Here is a 21946-nt window from a genome sequence, read left to right as displayed (position 1 = left end):
ACAATGCTGTCTGTATACTACTACAACAACAACAACAATACTACTAATCATAGCAGTACTACAACAATACTGACTGTATACTACTACAACAATACTATTATTCATATCGGTACTACAACAATACTGACTGTATACTACTACAACAACAGCAATACTACTACTCATAGCAGTACTACAACAATACTGACTGTATACTACTACAACAATACTACTACTCATAGCAGTACTACAACAATGCTGTCTGTATACTACTACAACAACAACAACAATTCTACTAATCATAGCAGTACTGCAACAATACTGACTGTATACTACTACAACAATACTATTACTCATATCGGTACTACAACAATACTGACTGTATACTACTACAACAACAGCAATACTACTACTCATAGCAGTACTACAACAATACTGACTGTATACTACTACAACAATACTACTACTCATAGCAGTACTACAACAATGCTGTCTGTATACTACTACAACAACAACAACAATTCTACTAATCATAGCAGTACTGCAACAATACTGACTGTATACTACTACAACAATACTACTACTCATAGCAGTACTACAACAATACTGACTGTATACTACTACAACAACAGCAATACTACTACTAATAGCAGTACTACAACAAAACTGACAGCATACTACTACAACAAAAATACTTATACTACTACTAGTAGTAGCACTACTACAACAAAAATACTTATACTACTACTACTACTAGTAGCACTACTACAACAACAACAACAACAACAACAACACTTACGGTCAGGTCTATAAGTATTTGGACAGTGACACCATCATGATGTCTCTGTACGCCACAATGGATTCGAAAGGAAACAGTCACGATGTGCTTGAAGTGCAGACTTTCATCTTCAATTTCAGGGTTTTGTCAAAATTATTGTATGAACCGTGTAGGAATTACGACCATTTATAGACATACCCCCCCCCCCCACCCCCCCCCCCCCACAAATACACAATTGTAGGGGCTCAAAAGTAATTGGACAAACTAACATAATCATAAATTAAATTGTAAGTTTTAATACTTGGTTGCAAATCCTTTGCAGTCGATAACTGCCTGAAGTCTGGAACCCATAGACATCACCAGATGCTGGGTTTCTTCCCTGGTGATGCTCTGCTAGACCTTTACTACAGCTGTCTTCAGTTCCTGCTTGTTCTTGGGGAGTTTTGCCTTCAGCAAGTGAAATGCACGCTCAATTGGATTCAGGTCAGGACTTAGCCATTGCAGAACATTCCACTTATTTACCTTAAAAAAAAAGGATTGGGTTGCTTTCGCAGTATTGCTTCGGGTCATTGTCCAGCTGCACTGTGAAGCGCCGTCCAATGAGTTTTGAAGCATTTGGCAGAATCTGAGCAGATAATAACATTAGCCCTAAACACTTCAGAATGCATCCTGCTGCTTTGGTCAGCAATCACATCATCAATAAAATACAAGGGAACCAGTTCCATTAGCAGCCATACATGTCCACGCCATAACACCACCTCCTCCATGCTTCACAGATGAAGTGGTACACTTTTGATCATGAACAGCTACTTCCCTTCTCCATACTCTTCTCTTCACATCATTCTGGTACAAGTTGATCTTTGCCTCATCTGTCCATAGGATGTTGTTCCAGAACTGTACAGACATTTTTTTTTAGATGTTGTTTTGGCTAATCTGGTCTTCCTGTTTTTTTTTTTTTTAAGGCTTACCAATGGTTTACATCTTGTGATAAACCCTCTGTCTTTACTCTGGTGAAGTCTTCTCTTGATTGTTGTCATAGATACATACACCTGGAGGGTGTTCTTGATCTGGACAACTGTTTTTTTCTTCACCAGGCAAATAATGATTCTATTATTAAATGAAAACAAAAACATTAGGTGTGGCCAAATCAACTGTTTGGTACGTTCTTTAAAAAAAAATAAGGCACTGGAGAGCTCAGAGAGCACCAAAAGGCCTGGAAGACTTCCACCAAAGTTGTTTTCCGTGGTCTTCCGGGTCTTTCTGAGCTCTCCAGTGCCTTATTTCTTTTTAAGAACGTGCCTTATATCTTTTTAAGAACGTAGTTGATTTGGCCACACCTAATGTTTTTGTTTTGATTTTTCAGCCTAATGATGGCTTACTTCACTGGCAGTGACAGATCTTTGGACTTCATGTTTGAGGGTTAACAGCAACAGATTCCAAATGCAAATGCCACACTTGATTAGCCAATTGTCCAATTACTTTTGGTCCCTTAAAAAAGTGTGTGGGGGGGGGGGGGGGGGGGGGGGGGGGGGGGTGCATATATAAAACGTGTTGTAATTCCTACATTGTTCACCCGATTTGGATGTAAATACCCTCAAATTAAAGCTTTTTCATTTATTTATTTAACTAGGCAAGTCAGGTAAGAACACATTCTTATTTACAATGATGGCCTACTGGGGTACAGTGGGTTAACTGCCTTGTTCAGGGGCAGGATGACAGATTTTTACATTGTCAGCTTGGGGATTTGAACCAGCAACCTTTTCGGTTACATTGCCCAATGCTCAGCTCATATTTATTATTTAACTTCAACTCCAATATGCTGTGGTAGACAGCTAAAATAATAATAACTTGGTGAATGGCCAAATATGTATTGAACTGACTGTGTTGTATATTCTATATAACTGCCTTAATGTTGCTGGAAACGGGAAGAGTAGCTGCTGCCTTGGCAGGAACTAATGGGGATCCATAATAAACCCCAGGAAGAGTAGCTGCTGCCTTGGCAGGAACTAATGGGGATCCTTAATAAACCCCAGGAGGAGTAGCTGCTGCCTTGGCAGGAACTAATGGGGATCCATAATAAACCCCAGGAAGAGTAGCTGCTGCCTTGGCAGGAACTAATGGGGATCCATAATGAACCACAGGAAGAGTAGCTGCTGCCTTGGCAGGAACTAATGGGGATCCTTAATAAACCCCAGGAGGAGTAGCTGCTGCCTTGGCAGGAACTAATGGGGATCCTTAATAAACCTCAGGAAAAGTAGCTGCTTCCTTGGCAGGAACTAATGGGGATCCTTAATAAACCCCAGGAAGAGTAGCTGCTGCCTTGGCAGGAACTAATGGGGATCCATAATAAACCCCAGGAAGAGTAGCTGCTGCCTTGGCAGGAACTAAAGGGGATCCATAATGAACCCCAGGAAGAGTAGCTGCTGCCTTGGCAGGAACTAATGGGGATCCATAATGAACCACAGGAAGAGTAGCTTCTGCATTGGCAGGAACTAATGGGGATACATAATACACCCCAGGAAGAGTAGCTGCTGCCTTGACAGAAACTAATGGGGATCCATAATAAACCCCAGGAAGAGTAGCTGCTGCCTTGGTAGGAACTAATGGGGATCCTTAATAAACCCCAGGAACAGTAGCTGCTGCCTTGGCAGGAACTAATGGGGATCCATAATAAACCCCAGGAAGAGGAGCTGCTGCCTAGGCAGGAACTAATGAGGATCCATACTAAACCCCAGGGAGAGTAGCTGCTGCCTTTGCAGGAACTAATGGGGATCCATAATGAACCCCAGGAAGAGTAGCTGCTGCCTTGGCAGGAACTAATGGGGATCCATAATGAACCCCAGGAAGAGTATCTGCTGCCTTGTAAGGAACTAATGGGGATCCATAATAAACCCCAAGAAGAGTAGCTGCTGCCTTGGCAGGAACTAATGGGGATCCATAATAAACCCCAGGAAGAGTAGCTGCTGCCTTGGCAGGAACTAATGGGGATCCATAATAAACCCCAGGAAGAGTAGCTGCTGCCTTGGCAGGAACTAATGGGGATCCATAATGAACCCCAGGAAGAGTAGCTGCTGCCTTGGCAGGAACTAATGTGGATACATAATAAACCCCAGGAAGAGTAGCTGCTGCCTTGACAGAAACTAATGGGGATCCATAATAAACCCCAGGAAGAGTAGCTGCTGCCTTGGCAGGAACTAATGGGGATCCATAAAGAACCCCAGGAAGAGTAGCTGCTGCCTTGGCAGGAACTAATGGGGATCCTTAAAAAAACCCAGGAAGAGGAGCTGCTGCCTAGGCAGGAACTAATGAGGATCCATACTAAACCCCCGGAAGAGTAGCTGCTGCCTTTGCAGGAACTAATGGGGATCCATAATAAACCCCAGGAAGAGTAGCTGCTGCCTTGGAAGGAACTAAATGGGATCCATAATGAACCCCAGGAAGAGTAGCTGCTGCCTTGACAGAAACTAATGGGGATCCATAATAAACCCCAGGAAGAGTAGCTGCTGCCTTGGCAGGAACTAATGAGGATCCATAATGAACCCCAGGAAGAGTAGCTGCTGCCTTGGCAGGAACTAATGGGGATCCTAAATAAACCCCAGGAAGAGTAGCTGCTGCCTTGGCAGGAACTAATGGGGATCCATAATAAACCCCAGGAAGAGTAGCTGCTGCCTTGACAGAAACTAATGGGGATCCATAATAAACCCCAGGAAGAGTAGCTGCTGCCTTGGCAGGAACTAATGGGGATGCATAGTAAACCCCAGGAAGAGTAGCTGCTGCCTTGACAGAAACTAATGGGGATCCTTAATAAACCCCAGGAGGAGTAGCTGCTGCCTTGGCAGGAACTAATGGGGATCCATAATAAACCCCAGGAAGAGTAGCTGCTGCCTTGGCAGGAACTAATGGGGATCCATAATGAACCACAGGAAGAGTAGCTGCTGCCTTGGCAGGAACTAATGGGGATCCTTAATAAACCCCAGGAGGAGTAGCTGCTGCCTTGGCAGGAACTAATGGGGATCCTTAATAAACCTCAGGAAAAGTAGCTGCTTCCTTGGCAGGAACTAATGGGGATCCTTAATAAACCCCAGGAAGAGTAGCTGCTGCCTTGGCAGGAACTAATGGGGATCCATAATAAACCCCAGGAAGAGTAGCTGCTGCCTTGACAGGAACTAAAGGGGATCCATAATGAACCCCAGGAAGAGTAGCTGCTGCCTTGGCAGGAACTAATGGGGATCCATAATGAACCACAGGAAGAGTAGCTTCTGCATTGGCAGGAACTAATGGGGATACATAATACACCCCAGGAAGAGTAGCTGCTGCCTTGACAGAAACTAATGGGGATCCATAATAAACCCCAGGAAGAGTAGCTGCTGCCTTGGTAGGAACTAATGGGGATCCTTAATAAACCCCAGGAACAGTAGCTGCTGCCTTGGCAGGAACTAATGGGGATCCATAATAAACCCCAGGAAGAGGAGCTGCTGCCTAGGCAGGAACTAATGAGGATCCATACTAAACCCCAGGGAGAGTAGCTGCTGCCTTTGCAGGAACTAATGGGGATCCATAATGAACCCCAGGAAGAGTAGCTGCTGCCTTGGCAGGAACTAATGGGGATCCATAATGAACCCCAGGAAGAGTATCTGCTGCCTTGTAAGGAACTAATGGGGATCCATAATAAACCCCAAGAAGAGTAGCTGCTGCCTTGGCAGGAACTAATGGGGATCCATAATAAACCCCAGGAAGAGTAGCTGCTGCCTTGGCAGGAACTAATGGGGATCCATAATAAACCCCAGGAAGAGTAGCTGCTGCCTTGGCAGGAACTAATGGGGATCCATAATGAACCCCAGGAAGAGTAGCTGCTGCCTTGGCAGGAACTAATGTGGATACATAATAAACCCCAGGAAGAGTAGCTGCTGCCTTGACAGAAACTAATGGGGATCCATAATAAACCCCAGGAAGAGTAGCTGCTGCCTTGGCAGGAACTAATGGGGATCCATAAAGAACCCCAGGAAGAGTAGCTGCTGCCTTGGCAGGAACTAATGGGGATCCTTAAAAAAACCCAGGAAGAGGAGCTGCTGCCTAGGCAGGAACTAATGAGGATCCATACTAAACCCCCGGAAGAGTAGCTGCTGCCTTTGCAGGAACTAATGGGGATCCATAATAAACCCCAGGAAGAGTAGCTGCTGCCTTGGAAGGAACTAAATGGGATCCATAATGAACCCCAGGAAGAGTAGCTGCTGCCTTGACAGAAACTAATGGGGATCCATAATAAACCCCAGGAAGAGTAGCTGCTGCCTTGGCAGGAACTAATGAGGATCCATAATGAACCCCAGGAAGAGTAGCTGCTGCCTTGGCAGGAACTAATGGGGATCCTAAATAAACCCCAGGAAGAGTAGCTGCTGCCTTGGCAGGAACTAATGGGGATCCATAATAAACCCCAGGAAGAGTAGCTGCTGCCTTGACAGAAACTAATGGGGATCCATAATAAACCCCAGGAAGAGTAGCTGCTGCCTTGGCAGGAACTAATGGGGATGCATAGTAAACCCCAGGAAGAGTAGCTGCTGCCTTGACAGAAACTAATGGGGATCCATAATAAACCCCAGGAAGAGTAGCTGCTGCCTTGGCAGGAACTAATGGGGATCCATAATAAACCCCAGGAAGAGTAGCTGCTGCCTTGGCAGGAACTAATGAGGATCCATAATAAACCCCAGGAAGAGTAGCTGCTGCCTTGGCAGGAACTCATGGGGATCCATAATAAACCCCAGGAAGAGTAGCTGCTGCCTTGACAGAAACTAATGGGGATCCATAATAAACCCCAGGAAGAGTAGCTGCTGCCTTGGCAGGAACTCATGGGGATCCATAATAAACCCCAGGAAGAGTAGCTGCTGCCTTGGCAGGAACTAATGGGGATCCATAATAAACCCCAGGAAGAGTAGCTGCTGCCTTGACAGAAACTAATGGGGATCCATAATAAACCCCAGGAAGAGTAGCTTCTGCCTTGGCAGGAACTAATGGGGATCCATAATAAACCCCAGGAAGAGTAGCTGCTGCCTTGGCAGGAACTAATGGGGATCTTTATTAAATACACATTCAAATACAACTACATCAATACTACTACTTCTACTTCGACTACTACGACAACAACAACCACAACAATACGTTTCCTACAACAACCACAACTATGTTTATACTACGACAACAACAATCCTTATACTACAACATCAAAAACAATAATTATACTACTACTACTACAACTACAGCAACAATACTTATACTACAACAACAACAATAAGAACAACATACACTAGACCAGTGTTTATCAACCTCTGATAAAGTCCTCATCTCTCTCTTTCCTCTCACACAGGCCTTTTCTCATTTGGGAATAAAATCTTTCCTCCACCTTCTCGCCTCCGTCCTCTCTCCTCCGTCCTCTCTCCTCCGTCCTCTCTCCTCCGTCCTCTCTCCTCCGTCCTCTCGCCTCCGTCCTCTCTCCTCCGTCCTCTCTCCTCCGTCCTCTCTCCTCCGTCCTCTCTCCTCCGTCCTCTCTCCTCCACTTTAGACATTTATTTAGCAATCCACCTCTGTAAACTTAATTTGCCCGGTGACGCGCAAGTGAGGAAGGAGTCTCATTTCATACAAACACATTTTTTGTACACATTCCCTCTCCTCAATTATCTTTTACCTTTTTCAAAAGGAGGCTAGAGAGGATGGAGGAGAAAGGACACAGGAGCTGAGAAAATTCAATTGAGAAAAGGCCACACTCGCTTTCATCTCTCTCTCCACACCTCTCTCTCTCTCATCTCTCTCTCTCCACCTCTCTTTCTCCCCTGTCTGTCTCCCTCTTTCTCCCTCTGACTCTCTAGCTAACCAACCGGCCCCTCGGGTAGTTGTCTTCTCTATTAACTCGGACTGAACTAGAACTCACCTTTAGAATAATAAGTGGTTTGAATCTGGGTCGTCTTCATGCCACATGCCTGGCAACTCTGGTATCATAGACTAGACGTAACATTGTACATGTAAAGTATGATACGTTATGTTTGGTATGGTTACATAAGACAGGAAGTTACTTAAAGACATGAACGAAAAAAGGGTAGTTGGTCGTGGTGGATGGGTGGGCGTAGATAACGCCTAGCAACCCAAGGGTTGTTTGACTCTCATCACGGACAACTTTAGCATTTTAGCTAATTAGCAACTTTGTAACTACTTACTACGTTTTAGCTACTTTGCAACTACTTAGTGTAACAGTATAACTGACACCCACGAAGCATCGTTACCAATACTCCACAAAAGCCGCGGCTCTTGCAGAGCAAGGGGAACTACTACTTCAAGGTCTCAGAGCAAGTGACGTCACTGATTGAAACGCTATTTAGCACGCACCGCTAACTAAGCTAGCCGTTTCACATCCGTTACACTCACCCCCCTTTTGACCTCCTCCTTTTCCGCAGCAACCAGTGATCCGGGTCAACAGCATCAATGTAACAGTATAACTTTAGACCGTCCCCTCGCCCCGACCCGGGCGCGAACCAGGGACCTTCTGCACACATAAACAACTGACACCCACGAAGCATCGTTACCCATCGCTCCACAAAAGCCGCGGCTCTTGCAGAGCAAGGGGAACTACTACTTCAAGGTCTCAGAGCAAGTGACGTCACTGATTGAAACGCTATTTAGCGCGCACCGCTAACTAAGCTAGCCGTTTCACATCCGTTACATTAGCATGTTAGCTAACCCTTCTCCAAACACTCCAAACACTAACATGAACCGTTTTGGCTAACCCTTCCCCAAACTTAACCAATTAACCTAATCCTAACCCTAACCATTAGCCCCTAAATCCTAGACAAGCTAGCGTTAGCCAGCTAGCTAATGTTACTGTTAGCCACCTAGCCACCCATAGCTAACATTAGCCACGACAAATTGGAACATACAAAATGGATAATGGACATCCACAAATTAATACATACCATACGAAACGTAACATATCATACTACATGGAGTGTCTCAGTTTTACGTACAGAATAATACAAAATGCTCTGAGACCAGGTTGGGTAACTTGGTCTACTTTTCTGTGTATTGTGTGTCTGTTAAGTAAGTTAGCTCTAGTGAGTGTCAATGTTTTCCCACTGGTAATAATTTCAATGTGGAAATGTGGGTAATATTTGGTTGAAACGTTGATCAACCTTTATTCACCCACTCAAAAAAACAGCCAAAGGATTGTTGAATATCTAATGTTTATCACTATGCTTTCAGCCTGTCACACCCTGATCTGTTTCACCTGTCTTTGTGCTTGTCTCCACCCCCCTCCAGGTGTCGCCCATCTTCCCCATTATCCCCAGTGTATTTATACCTGTGTCCTCTGTTTGTCTGTTGCCAGGTCGTCTTGTTTTGTCAAGCCAACCAGTGTGTTTTTCCGTGCTCCTGTTTATCCTATTCTGTGTTTTTCTAGTCCTCCCGGTTCTGACCTTAGCCTGCCCTGACACTGAGTCCGCCTACCTGACCATTCAGCCTGCCCTGACCTCGAGCCTGCCTGCCACTCTGTTCCGCCTGGACTCTGACCTGGTTTTTGATATTTTGCCTGTCCACGAACTGTCTCTCGCCTCTTTGTTTGTAATAAATGTCATGGACTAGAACCATCTGCCTCCCAGCTGCATCTGGGCCCTTTATCGTTATAAAACCATCTAAAAGCACAACTAAATTCCAATGGGAAAAAAAGTCTGATTTTTGGTTTAGCTGCATCAAATCAGACTTTATTTAAAGTTTGATTAAGTCCTATTCTTTAACTTCGATTTTTTTTGGTTGCGATGGAACGTAAAATCCAACAAATCAATTATTTGTTTGTAATTAATAATTCATTTGTATTATTCAACTGGAATTAGATCCAGACTAAGTCAGTGGCACAGACGGAACTCTCCAATCAGAACATCTCCTTCAAAATGTTAATATTTGGTTGCCTTGACAACCAAACGCAATTCAACATCTAGTTTGTCTAAAAAGGAATCATGTATATGTTGGATTCACATCTCCATCTCAACCAAAAATCGACATTTAAAATTGTGACTAAATCTAATTTAATCTAAACTTTAAATGCATTTTAAATAAAGTTTGATTTGATGTTATCCTATTCTTTAACTTTCAATTTGAAAATCAACCAGAGCTTTAAACCCTAGGCCTAAATGTATTGTCTATTTTTAGTTGAACTCTGGGTTGAATTGAAACAATAGTTGTTGATAACTTTGCAAATGCTTTAGAGGCCTAAATAGTATCATTAATGATATATGATATATAGATTATGGTTACATTTAATTTGCTCTATTGAACCTACACTATGGAATTAATTCGATATCAACAGCGGATCTAAGTAGAGATATCTCAATAATAATTTTCACAATAGCACATTGGTAATAGTCAGTGACAAAACTCATAGCTAAACTGGGCTTAGTTAAAACCCTGGATTGGAGACCAAAGGGATAGCTGTAGATACATCAACTCTCCAGTAGGAGGTGCTGTAGATACATCAACTCTCCAGTAGTAAGTGCTGTAAATACATCAACTCTCCAGTAGGAGGTGCTGTAAATACATCAACTCTCCAGTAGGAGGAGCTGGAGATAGATCAACTCTCCAGTAGGAAGTGCTGTAAATACATCAACTCTCCAGTAGGAAGAGCTGGAGATAGATCAACTCTCCAGTACGAGGTGCTGTAAATACATCAACTCTCCAGTAGGAGGAGCTGGAGATAGATTAACTCTCCAGTAGGAGGTGCTGTAAATACATCAACTCTCCAGTAGGAGGTGCTGTAAATACATTAACTCTCCAGTAGGAGGTGCTGTAGATAGATCAACTCTCCAGTAGGAGGTGCTGTAGATACATCAGCTGTTCCATGTGCTACTGCAAACCAATCAGCTGTTCCAAGTGCTACTGCAAACCAATCAGCTGTTCCAAGTGCTACTGCAAACCAATCAGCTGTTCCATGTGCTACTGCAAACCAATCAGCTGTTCCAAGTGCTACTGCAAACCAATCAGCTGTTCCAAGTGCTACTGCAAACCAATCAGCTGTTCCAAGTGCTACTGCAAACCAATCTTAGTAGGTAAAGGATACTTCCACTCTACGATGGAGAGCGCGGCCCTGCGTATGGGGTTGTTGAGTTTGAGGCAGTAAAGGGCTCTGGGCGCTCTCTGGACCTTGTCAGAACCCTGTACCACTTTCTTATTATGATGGCTCTTCTTCCTCTGGGTCCCCGTGGAACTGGTCGTAGAGTGGAGTGTGTCCGTCCTCGTCATCTTCACTCCTCCGTTGTCGGCCATACCGTCCTCCGTCCACTCCGCGTCTCCTTTCTTCTCCCCTCCCTCATCCCCCTCTCCTCCCTCCTCCTCCTCCTCCTCCTCTTCTCCCTCTTCTCCCTCTCCTCCACCCTCCTCTCCTTCGTCTGTGTTGGTGTACCCGTTCCGGCCATTGTCTGAGGAAGAAGAGAAGGAAGAGGAGAGAGTTAGACCAATGTCAGGAGAACTTGACTCCTTCATGGGTTAGGTTACTCCCAGTAGAGATAGTCCAATGTAAAGAGTTATTAAATCAATAGTACCATGTTCCTCTCTGTTCTGTGTTTGTGTTTCTAAATCCACTGAAAACCGTAAAACCCAGTTAACCCCATCCCCCACCTCAACCTTAAACCTAACCCCATCCCCCACCTCAACCTTAAACCTAACCCCATCCCCCACCTCAACCTTAAACCTAACTCCATCCCCCACCTCAACCTTAAACCTAACCCCATTCCCCACCTCAACCTTAAACCTAACCCCATCCCCCACCTCAACCTTAAACCTAACCCCATCCCCCACCTCAACCTTAAACCTAACCCTATCCCCCACCTCAACCTTAAACCTAACCCCATCCTCCACCTCAACCTTAAACCTAACCCCATCCCCCACCTCAACCTTAAACCTAACCCCATCCTCCACCTCAACCTTAAACCTAACCCTATCCCTAACCCTTAAAAAACACATTTTGTTTAAGTGTGTCTTGTTCATGTTCAGTCAGTGGACATTGGACAACTGAAAAACTTAGATTAAAAAATATATTATTGTAATGATTTTGTATCAGTCCAGTCATTTTTATAAGAGCTTTGGTAGACGTTACATTGAAATCAAGACAAGACGGATCACATAATATCTTACAGCAGCTTGCTGAATCTTGAGAACTTGAAGAACTCACATAGATAAATACATTTGTATTCTCTGAATGATGGTGTGTTGTTCAATGCATGAGACTCCACAGTAAGCAAGGCTATAAGCAGGGTTAGAATGGTAATACAGAGTAGTTAATAGGTGAAAACAACCATATTGTAGAGAACAGCTGTGACCTATTTCTCCGGAGCCGAAGCAGAGCAGAGCAGAGAGAAAAGAGGAGCAGAGAGAAGAGAGGAGCAGAGGGAAGAGAGGAGCAAAGAGCAGAGAGGAACAGAGAGGAGCAGAGAGCAGAGAGGAGCAGAGAGGAACAGAGAGCAGAGAGAAGAGAGGAGCAGAGAGCAGAGAGGAGCAGAGAGCAGAGAGGAGCAGAGAGGAACAGAGAGGAGCAGAGAGGAGCAGAGAGGAACAGAGAGGAGCAGAGAGAAGAGAGGAGCAGAGAGCAGAGAGGAGCAGAGAGCAGAGAGGAGCAGAGAGGAGCAGAGAGGAACAGAGAGGAGCAGAGAGGGACAGAGAGGAGCAGAGAGAAGAGAGGAGCAGAGAAGAGCAGAGAGGAGCAGAGAGGGACAGAGAGGAGCAGAGAGGGACAGAGAGGAGCAGAGAGGAACAGAGAGGAGCAGGCAGAGAGGAGCAGAGAGGAACAGAGAGGAGCAGAGAGGGACAGAGAGGTACAGAGAGGAGCAGAGAGGAGCAGAGAGCAGAGAGAAGAGAGGAGCAGAGAGCAGAGAGGAGCAGAGAGGCACAGAGAGGAGCAGATAGGGACAGAGAGGAGCAGAGAGGGACAGAGAGGAGCAGAGAGGGACAGAGAGGAGCAGAGAGGGACAGAAAGGAGCAGAGAGGGACAGAGAGGAGCAGAGAGGAGCAGAGAGAACAGAGAGGAGCAGAGAGGAGCAGAGAGAAGCAGAGAGGAGCAGAGAGAAGCACAGAAGAGCAGAGAGGAACAGAGAGGAGCAGAGAGGGACAGAGAGGAGCAGAGAGGGACAGAGAGGGACAGAGAGAAGAGAGGAGCAGAGAGAAGAGAGGAGCAGAGAGAAGCAGAGAGGAGCAGAGAGGAGCATAAAGGAGCAGAGAGAAAGAAGAGAGTCAGAGTGTGTGAGGGAGGGAGAGAGTCAAAGTGCGTGAGGGAGGGAGAGAGAGAGTCAGAGTGCGTGAGGGAGGGAGAGAGTCAAAGTGCGTGAGGGAGGGAGAGAGAGAGTCAGAGTGCGTGAGGGAGGGAGAGAGAGAGTCAGAGTGTGTGAGGGAGGGAGAGAGTCAGAGTGTGTGAGGGAGGGAGAGAGTCAAAGTGCGTGAGGGAGGGAGAGAGAGAGTCAGAGTGCGTGAGGGATGGAGAGAGAGAGTCAGAGTGTGTGAGGGAGGGAGAGTGGAACATGCACTAATAGCTTATATGAATCATATTTTTTATCATGATGTTCCTGGGCTGCAGTGAGATTGAGGGAATCCTAACAGACGTTGATAACACTGTTCTCAGTAAAACCTGTCAAGGAGCATTAAATTGAGCCAAAAGCAGTGGGAGAAACTCCTGTAAAAAGTTCAATCGGTATTAGGTTAAGTACTCAAGACTGATAGGGAGGTCGTTTCAATGGTAATTCGCTGCTCGTTTTGGAAGATATTAACTCTGTTCATAGGAAGGATGTCAGAGTTGATGCTCCTGGTGCTACACAGTATGTTTTAGCTGTCACACAGGAACAGGGCCTTAGCTACAGCTCTATTCGTATTTATTAAGGATATTAACCCTTCCTGCCAAGGCAGCAGCTATTCTTCCTGGGGTTTCATATGGATCCCCATGAGTTCCTGCCAATGCAGCAGCTACTCTTCCTGGGGTTTATTATGGATCTTAACTAGTTCCTGCCAAGGCAGCAGCTACTCTTCCTGGGGTTTATTATGGATCCCCATGAGTTCCTGCCAAGGCAGCAGCTACTCTTCCTGGGGTTTATTAAGGATCCCCATGAGGTCCTGCCAAGGCAGCAGCTATTCTTCCTGGGGTTTATTATGGATCCCCATGAGTTCCTGCCAAGGCAGCAGCTACTCTTCCTGGGGTTTATTATGGATCCCATGACTTCCTTCCAAGGCAGCAGCTACTCTTCCTGGGGTTTATTATGGATCCCCATGAGTTCCTTCCAAGGCAGCAGCTACTCTTCCTGGGGTTTATTATGGATCCCATGAGTTCCTTCCAAGGCAGCAGCTACTCTTCCTGGGGTTTATTATGGATCCCATTAGTTCCTGCCAAGGCAGCAGCTATTCTTCCTGGGGTTTATTATGGATGCCCATGAGTTCCTGCCAAGGCAGCAGCTACTCTTCCTGGGGTTTATTATGGATCCCCATTAGTTCCTGCCAAGGCAGCAGCTACTCTTCCTGGAGTCCAGCAACATAAAAACTTCTTTAGGCTAGGGTCTATTTTTCTCAATTTTCGCCTGACTTACGTGCCCAAAGTAAACTGCCTGTTGCATATAATTGGTACCATTGGAAAGAAAACACACTGAAGTTTGTAGAAATGTTAAAATAATGTAAGAGCCTATAACACAATAGATATGGTAGGAGAAAATCCAAAGAAAAACCAACCAGATTTTTTTTTTGAAAGAACCCATGCTCTTCCAATGGAACATTTCGAGAAATCATTAAATCTAGCTCCCAGTGTGCAATTCCAATGGCTTCCACTGGGAGTCAGTAGTCTCTGTTCAAGGTTTCAGGCTTGTTTCTTCCAAAACGAGGAAGAATAATGATTTTTTAGTACAGGGACACAGACTTGGAAATTAGTGTATGCGTGCGCGACGAAGAGGACACAGACCTCCTAATATTGTTTTCCTTTTGAACATATTTCTTTCCGTATGAAATATTATAGTTTCATTACATTTTAGGGTACCTGAGGATTAAATAGAAACATATTTTGACTTGTTTTGACAAAGTTTAGCGATAGCTTTATGGATTCCTTTCTCTGCAGGTTGAACGAGTGGATTACTCAAATCGATGGCGCCAACTATGAACAGACTTTTTGGGATATAAAGAAGGATTTTATCAAAACGACACTACGTGTTATAGTGGGACCCTTTGGATGACAAATCAGAGGAAGACTTTCAAGACATAACCCTAACCCTCATGAAAACATAACCCTAATTTAGTTGAAGACATAACCCTAACCCTGTTGAATACATAACCATAACCCTGTTGAAGACATAACCCTAACCCTGTTGATGACATAACCCTAACCCCGATGAAGACATAACCCTAACCCTGTTGAATACATAACCATAACCCTGTTGAAGACATAACCTAACCCTGTTGAAGAAATGACCCTAACCCTAACCCTGTTGAAAACATAACCATAACCCTGTTGAAGACATAACCCTAACCCTGTTGAAGACATAACCCTAACCCTGTTGATGACATAACCCTAACCCCGATGAAGACATAACCCTAACCATGGTTGAAGACATAACCCTAACCCTGTTGAAGACATAACCCTAACCCTGTTGAAGCCATAACCCTAACCCTGTCGAAGACATAACCCTATCCCTGTTGAAGCCATAACCATAACCCTGTTGAAGACATAACCCAAAACCTGTTGAAGACAAAACCCTAACCCTGTTGAAGACATAACCCTAACCCTGTTGAAGACATATCCCAAACCCTGTTGAAGACATAACCCTTACCCTGTTGAAGACATATCCCTAACCCTAACCCTTTTGAAGGCACAACCCTAACCCTAACCCTGTTGATGACCTAACCCTAACCCTGTTGAAGACATAACCCTAACACTGTTGATGACCTAACCCTAACCCTGTTGAAGACATAACCCTAACCCTGTTGAAGACATAACCCTAACCTTGTTGAATACATAACCTTAGTCCTGTTGAAGACATAACCCTAACCCTGTTGAAGACATAACCCTAACCCTAACCCTGTTGATGACCTAACCCTAACCCTGTTGAAGAAATATCCCTAACCCTGTTGAAGACATAACCCTAACTCTGTTGAAGCCATAACCCTAACCCTGTTGAAGACCTAACCCTTTCCCTGTTGAAGCCAAAACCCTTTCCCTGTTGAAGCCATAACCGTAACCCTGTTGAAGACATAACCCTGACCCTGTTGAAGCCATGACCCTAACACTGTTGAAGACATAACCCTAACCCTGTTGAAGACATAACCCAAACCCTGTTGAAGCCATAACCCTAACCCTGCTGAAGACATAACCCTAATCCTGTTGAAGACATAACCCAAACCCTGTTGAAGCCATAACCCTAACCGTGTTGAAGACATAACCCCAACCCTGTGTAAGCCATAACCTGAACCCTGTTGAAGACATAACCCAAACCCTGTTAAAGACATAACCATAACCCTGTTGATGACATAACCCTAACCCTGTTGAAGACATAACCCTAACCCTAATCCTGTTGAATCCAAACAATAACCCTGTTGATGACATAACCTTAACCCTGTTGAAGACATAACACTAACCCTGTTGAAGACATAACCCCAACCCTGTTGAAGCCATAACCATAACCCTGTTGAAGACATAACCCCAACCCTGTTGAAGCCATAACCTGAACCCTGTTGATGACATAACCTTAACCCTGTTGAAGACATAACCCTAACCCTGTTGAAGCCATAACCCTAACCCTGTTGAAGACATAACCCTAACCCTGTTGAAGACATAACCATAACCCTGTTGAAGACATAACCCTGACCCTGTTGAAGACATAACCCTAACCCTGTTGAAGACATAACCCTAACCCTGTTGAAGCCATAACCCTAACCCTAACCCTGTTGAAGACATGACCCTAACCATAACCCTGTTGAAGACATAATCCAAACCCTGTTAAAGACATAACCCTAACCCTAATCCTGTTGAAGCCAAACCATAACCCTGTTGATGACATAACCTTAACCCTGTTGAAGACATAACCCTAACCCTGTTGAAGACATAACCCAAACCCTGTTGAAGCCATAACCATAACCCTGTTGAAGACATAACCCCAACCCTGTTGAAGCCATAACCTGAACCCTGTTGATGACATAACCTTAACCCTGTTGAAGACATAACCCTAACCCTGTTGAAGCCATAACCCTAACCCTAACCCTGTTGAAGACATGACCCTAACCCTAACCCTGTTGAAGACATAATCCAAACCCTGTTAAAGACATAACCTTAACCCTGTTGAAGACATAACCCAAACCATGTTGAAGACATAACCTTAACCCTGTTGATGACCTAACCCTAACCCTGTTGAAGACATAACCCTAACCCTGTTGAAGACATAACCCTAACCCAGTTGAAGACATAACCCTGACCCTGTTGAAGACATAACCCTAACCCTGTTGAAGACATAACCCTAACCCAGTTGAAGACATAACCCTGACCCTGTTGAAGACATAACCCTAACCCTGTTGAAGACATAACCCTAACCCTGTTGAAGCCATAACCCTAACCCTGCTGAAGACATAACCCTGACCCTGTTGTAGACATAACCCAAACCCTGTTGAAGACATAATCCTGACCCTGTTTAACCCACATCTTAAGTGGCCATAATTATAATGTTAAATGTATGTTTTCATTTTTTTCAGAACAACTGTGCTGCTAGCCACAGCCTACATCTCGTCATGAAGGATATCCTTACAAGTCTGTCAAATAATTGGCCCTGCTCCTTTGAAAGGAGAGATATTTCTGTGTCCTGAAACAGAATTGGTAAAAAATAATAAAAATAAATAATAATAATAATGATGTCAACCAACGGAGAGACAAAGATGGCCATTATGAAGCCTGGAGTTCAGTTCGGTTCTGCATGAGAGCAACCACAAGATGGGCTGCTGCAGTGTATTTGAAACGGTTTCTTAATCCTGGTCCTGGGGACCCACCAGCACTACACACTAACAACATCTTTGATAAGTGGAATCAGGTGTGCAGCGCTAGAGGACACGCTAACATGTGCAACCACTTTAGTGTCCTCGGGACTACGATGCGTACTACTGTTTATTACCGTATTTTAAAACTGCGTTCGGAATGAATGTAAAGAGGTAGAAAGAAGTACGTTATTGGACACGGTTTGGTTATTGGATACCAGGGTGGTATTTAGTGAATGAAATGCAGAGAAATTATGACTGTACGAGGAAACGTGGCATTTACAACCAGGTGCCGATATGTCAATGTTCGCTGCATCACACAACAATAAGCACATATTAATTATCCCCTTGAGGATGGATAAAGTACTCACCATTATTGTCTGTACTATTTAACTGTTGTCACGTTAGATTTGCGCCAATGCACATTCAGAAAGAGAACAAATACAGTCATTGAAGTGAACCATCAAAAGAAGATACTGAAGCGGACTATATTGCACTGTGTCTGTGTGGTAAAATGTACAAGAATATGCATCCATCAATAAGGTCATTGACAGAAAATAACTGTCAAATGTCTCACTTTTTTTTTTTTTTTTTGAGTAAATCATCAACGGCTTTAGGCTACTGTCCCTTGTCACAACTTGTAGGTTTTAAAAAAAAAAACTATAGCCTTAATGTTTTAGTTTTAGTTGTAGTTACACGGCATAGAGATTTGAGTTGGTTAGGTTCTGTCAATGTCAACGGGAGAAATGCAGGCCACGAACGTATGTGAGAGAAACAGCTGTCCACATCTGCCCAAAGGTGACGCGTAACGAAATGTAGGTCTGCCGTTTTTCTCTACTCTCATTAATCCATAGTTGTAATCTGAATTTAGAAGCAATAGCTATAGAAAATTCTGACTTCCGATCGACACTGAATCGACAAAAAATAAATAATGTCCCATAAAGTTGCGCTTCTGTAGAGATCCGTTTATTTAGTCTAAAAATAGGTACAACGAAAGAAGCAAAACATTTGGATAGAAAATAAATAATTCAAAATGAAAAATATACACAAAATGTTCTGTATTAAATTGAAAATAAGATGTAAACAGTGAATTATTGATGACAATATTCTTACTTTTGCGATTGTCCTCATACATGTCGGGGATTGTTGCCTTCAGCTGATCGCAGAGAAATGCATTATCCTCAGACAGGAGTTCACTTTTTTCACTGTTTATTCCACGTTTATATCCCAATAGAAATCTCTCCAAGTTTACATGTTTATATATTAAAAATAAATACACGCGAACTTGTTTACATTTTCAATGGTGTTTCAGCTTCATTCCAAAATGATTTCCATAGTAACGTCAGATCAATTAGCAACCGTTTGAATGAAACAGTAGTAGTATACAAAAGGAGAATCCGTCGACTTGTGGTGATTTTAAAAGCCTAGTGTTGATTCTTTTAAAAATAAGAACTATATTGCAAATCCTTTCACATTAATCTCACTGGGCTTTCTCTGTTCACTATCTGTCTCCGTATTTAAGCCATCAATTCAGGATTAAAGAAAAAATGTAGTCCTTTAAAGGGGATGGCAGCCTAGAAACTTATTAAAGGCAGGGACGCGCTCGGCGGCAGAAGGTTAAATTACATGACGACAGAAAATTCTGTGCTTAGATAAAGTCAGCCGATTTGTAACCCAATGTTGTTGAAAAAAATTGCTGTTATTACCTTCCTTATTAACACTTTATAACTAATATGAATATCATAAGTAGCATACAAATTAATCACTAAAACATTAAGGCTTTTTTTAGGTCTTTGATGATATGACTACAATTTTCTCAAAAAATTAATTGATTTCGTTTTCTCATAGTCAATATTTAACCATTGATCGAGTCCACATCCAAGATGGAATTTCTCCTCCATGACAGGCAGCAGGTGTAATGATACCTAGTCAATTGTACAACTGAATGCATTCAACTGAAATGTGTCTTCCACATTTAACCCAACCCTTTCCCTTTCCTAATCTCTCTCTCTCTCTCTCTCTCTCTCTCTCTCTCTCTCTCTCTCTCTCTCTCTCTCTCTCTCTCTCTCTCTCTCTCTCTCTCTCTCTCTCTCTCTCTCTCTCTCTCTCTCTCTCTCTCTCTCTCTCTCTCTCTGTGATGATGAAATGAATCACACACACAATTTCTCATCAGTACAGTAGCCAGCCACAGAACACACCCATGTATGCCTGTACAGCACAAGTTTATTGAAAGTGTTGGGCAGAGCAAATAACATCCAATCCAATCTGGGTTAAATTCATTCCAAAAATATAGAACCTTAGGTCAAAGAGTTTAGATTAGATTGAAAAAATAAATACAAATAAATAATCAAAGACGAAAAATTGCTGAACTAGGTAGGCTACTAGGAATAACTGTGGAACTAGGTAGGCTACTAGGAATAACTGTGGAACGAGGTAACTTAGGCTACTAGGAATAACTGTTGAACTAGGTAGGCTACTAGGAATAACTGTGGAACTAGGTAGGCTACTAGGAATAACTGTGGAACTAGGTAGGCTACTAGGAATAACAGTTGAACTAGGTAACTTAGGCTTCTAGGAATAACTGTTGAACTAGGTAGGCTACTAGGAATAACTGTGGAACTAGGTAGGCTACTAGGAATAACTGTGGAACTAGGTAGGCTACTAGGAATAACTGTTGAACTAGGTAACTTAGGCTTCTAGGAATAACAGTTGAACTAGGTAGGCTACTAGGAATAACTGTTGAACTAGGTAGGCTACTAGGAATAACTGTTGAACTAGGTAACTTAGGCTTCTAGGAATAACTGTTGAACTAGGTAGGCTACTAGGAATAACTGTTGAACTAGGTAGGCTACTAGGAATAACTGTTGAACTAGGTAACTTAGGCTTCTAGGAATAACTGTTGAACTAGGTAGGCTACTAGGGATAACTGTTGAACTAGGTAGGCTACTATGAATAACTGTTGAATTAGGTAAATTAGGCTTCTAGGAATAACTATTGAACTAGGTAACTTAGGAAACTAGGAATAACTGTTGAACTAGGTAACTTAGGCTACTAGGGATAACTGTTGAACTAGGTAGGGTCTAGGAATAACTGTTGAACTAGGTAGGCTACTAGGAATAACTGTTGAACTAGGTAGGGTCTAGGAATAACTGTTGAACTAGGTAGACTTCTAGGAATAACTGTGGAACTAGGTAGGCTACTAGGAATAACAGTTGAACTAGGTAACTTAGGCTACTAGGAATAACTGTGGAACTAGGTAGGCTACTAGGAATAACTGTTGAACTAGGTAGGGTCTAGGAATAACTGTTGAACTAGGTAGGCTACTAGGAATAACTGTGGAACTAGGTAGGCTACTAGGAATAACTGTTGAACTAGGTAGGCTACTAGGAATAACTGTTGAACTAGGTAACTTAGGCTTCTAGGAATAACTGTTGAACTAGGTAGGCTACTAGGAATAACTGTTGAACTAGGTAGGCTACTAGGAATAACTGTTGAACTAGGTAACTTAGGCTTCTAGGAATAACTGTTGAACTAGGTAGGCTACTAGGGATAACTGTTGAACTAGGTAGGCTACTAGGAATAACTGTGGAACTAGGAGTGCTACTAGGAATAACTGTTGAACTAGGTAGGCTACAAGGAATAACTGTTGAACTAGGTAGGCTACTAGGAATAACTGTTGAACTAGGTAGGGTCTTGGAATAACTGTTGAACTAGGTAGGCTACTAGGAATAACTGTTGAATTAGGTAGGCTACTAGGAATAACTGTTGAACTAGGTAGGCTACTAGGAATAACTGTGGAACTAGGAGTGCTACTAGGAATAACTGTGGAACTAGGTAGGCTACTAGGAATAACTGTCAAACTAGGTAGGCTACTAGGAATAACTGTTGAACTAGGTAGGCTACTAGGAATAACTGTGGAACTAAGTAGGCTTCTAGGACTACATATACAGTGGGGCAAAAAAGGATTTAGTCAGCCACCAATTGTGCATGTTCTCCCACTTAAAAAGATAAGAGAGGCCTGAATTTTTAATGAATTTATTTGCAAATTATGGTGGAAAATAAGTATTTGGTCACCTACAAACAAGCAAGATTTCTGGCTCTCACAGACCTGTAACTTTTTCTTTAAGAGGCTCCTCTGTCCTCCACTCGTTACCTGTATTAATGGCACCTGTTTGAACTTGTTAT

General features: G+C 43.4%; 1 protein-coding gene across 1 annotated transcript in view; it reads right to left on the bottom strand.

The window, feature by feature from the left end:
- The window catches only part of cacna1fb (calcium channel, voltage-dependent, L type, alpha 1F subunit), a 210845-nt gene extending 191073 nt beyond the window's left edge, over positions 1–19772 (bottom strand). The window contains exons 1-2 of the mRNA XM_036989057.1: positions 18875–19772; positions 10845–11202 (exon numbers count right to left, since the gene is read on the bottom strand). Of these exons, the coding sequence (XP_036844952.1) occupies positions 10845–11202; positions 18875–18896 (380 nt within the window). The 5' untranslated portion in view covers positions 18897–19772. The remainder of the gene's footprint in view (positions 1–10844; positions 11203–18874) is intronic.
- Between the last annotated feature and the right edge of the window lie 2174 nt (positions 19773–21946).

This window comes from Oncorhynchus mykiss, chromosome 9 (genome assembly GCF_013265735.2).
Source record: "Oncorhynchus mykiss isolate Arlee chromosome 9, USDA_OmykA_1.1, whole genome shotgun sequence".
Lineage (NCBI taxonomy): Eukaryota > Metazoa > Chordata > Actinopteri > Salmoniformes > Salmonidae > Oncorhynchus > Oncorhynchus mykiss.
This window is presented reverse-complemented; position numbering and strand designations above follow the sequence as displayed.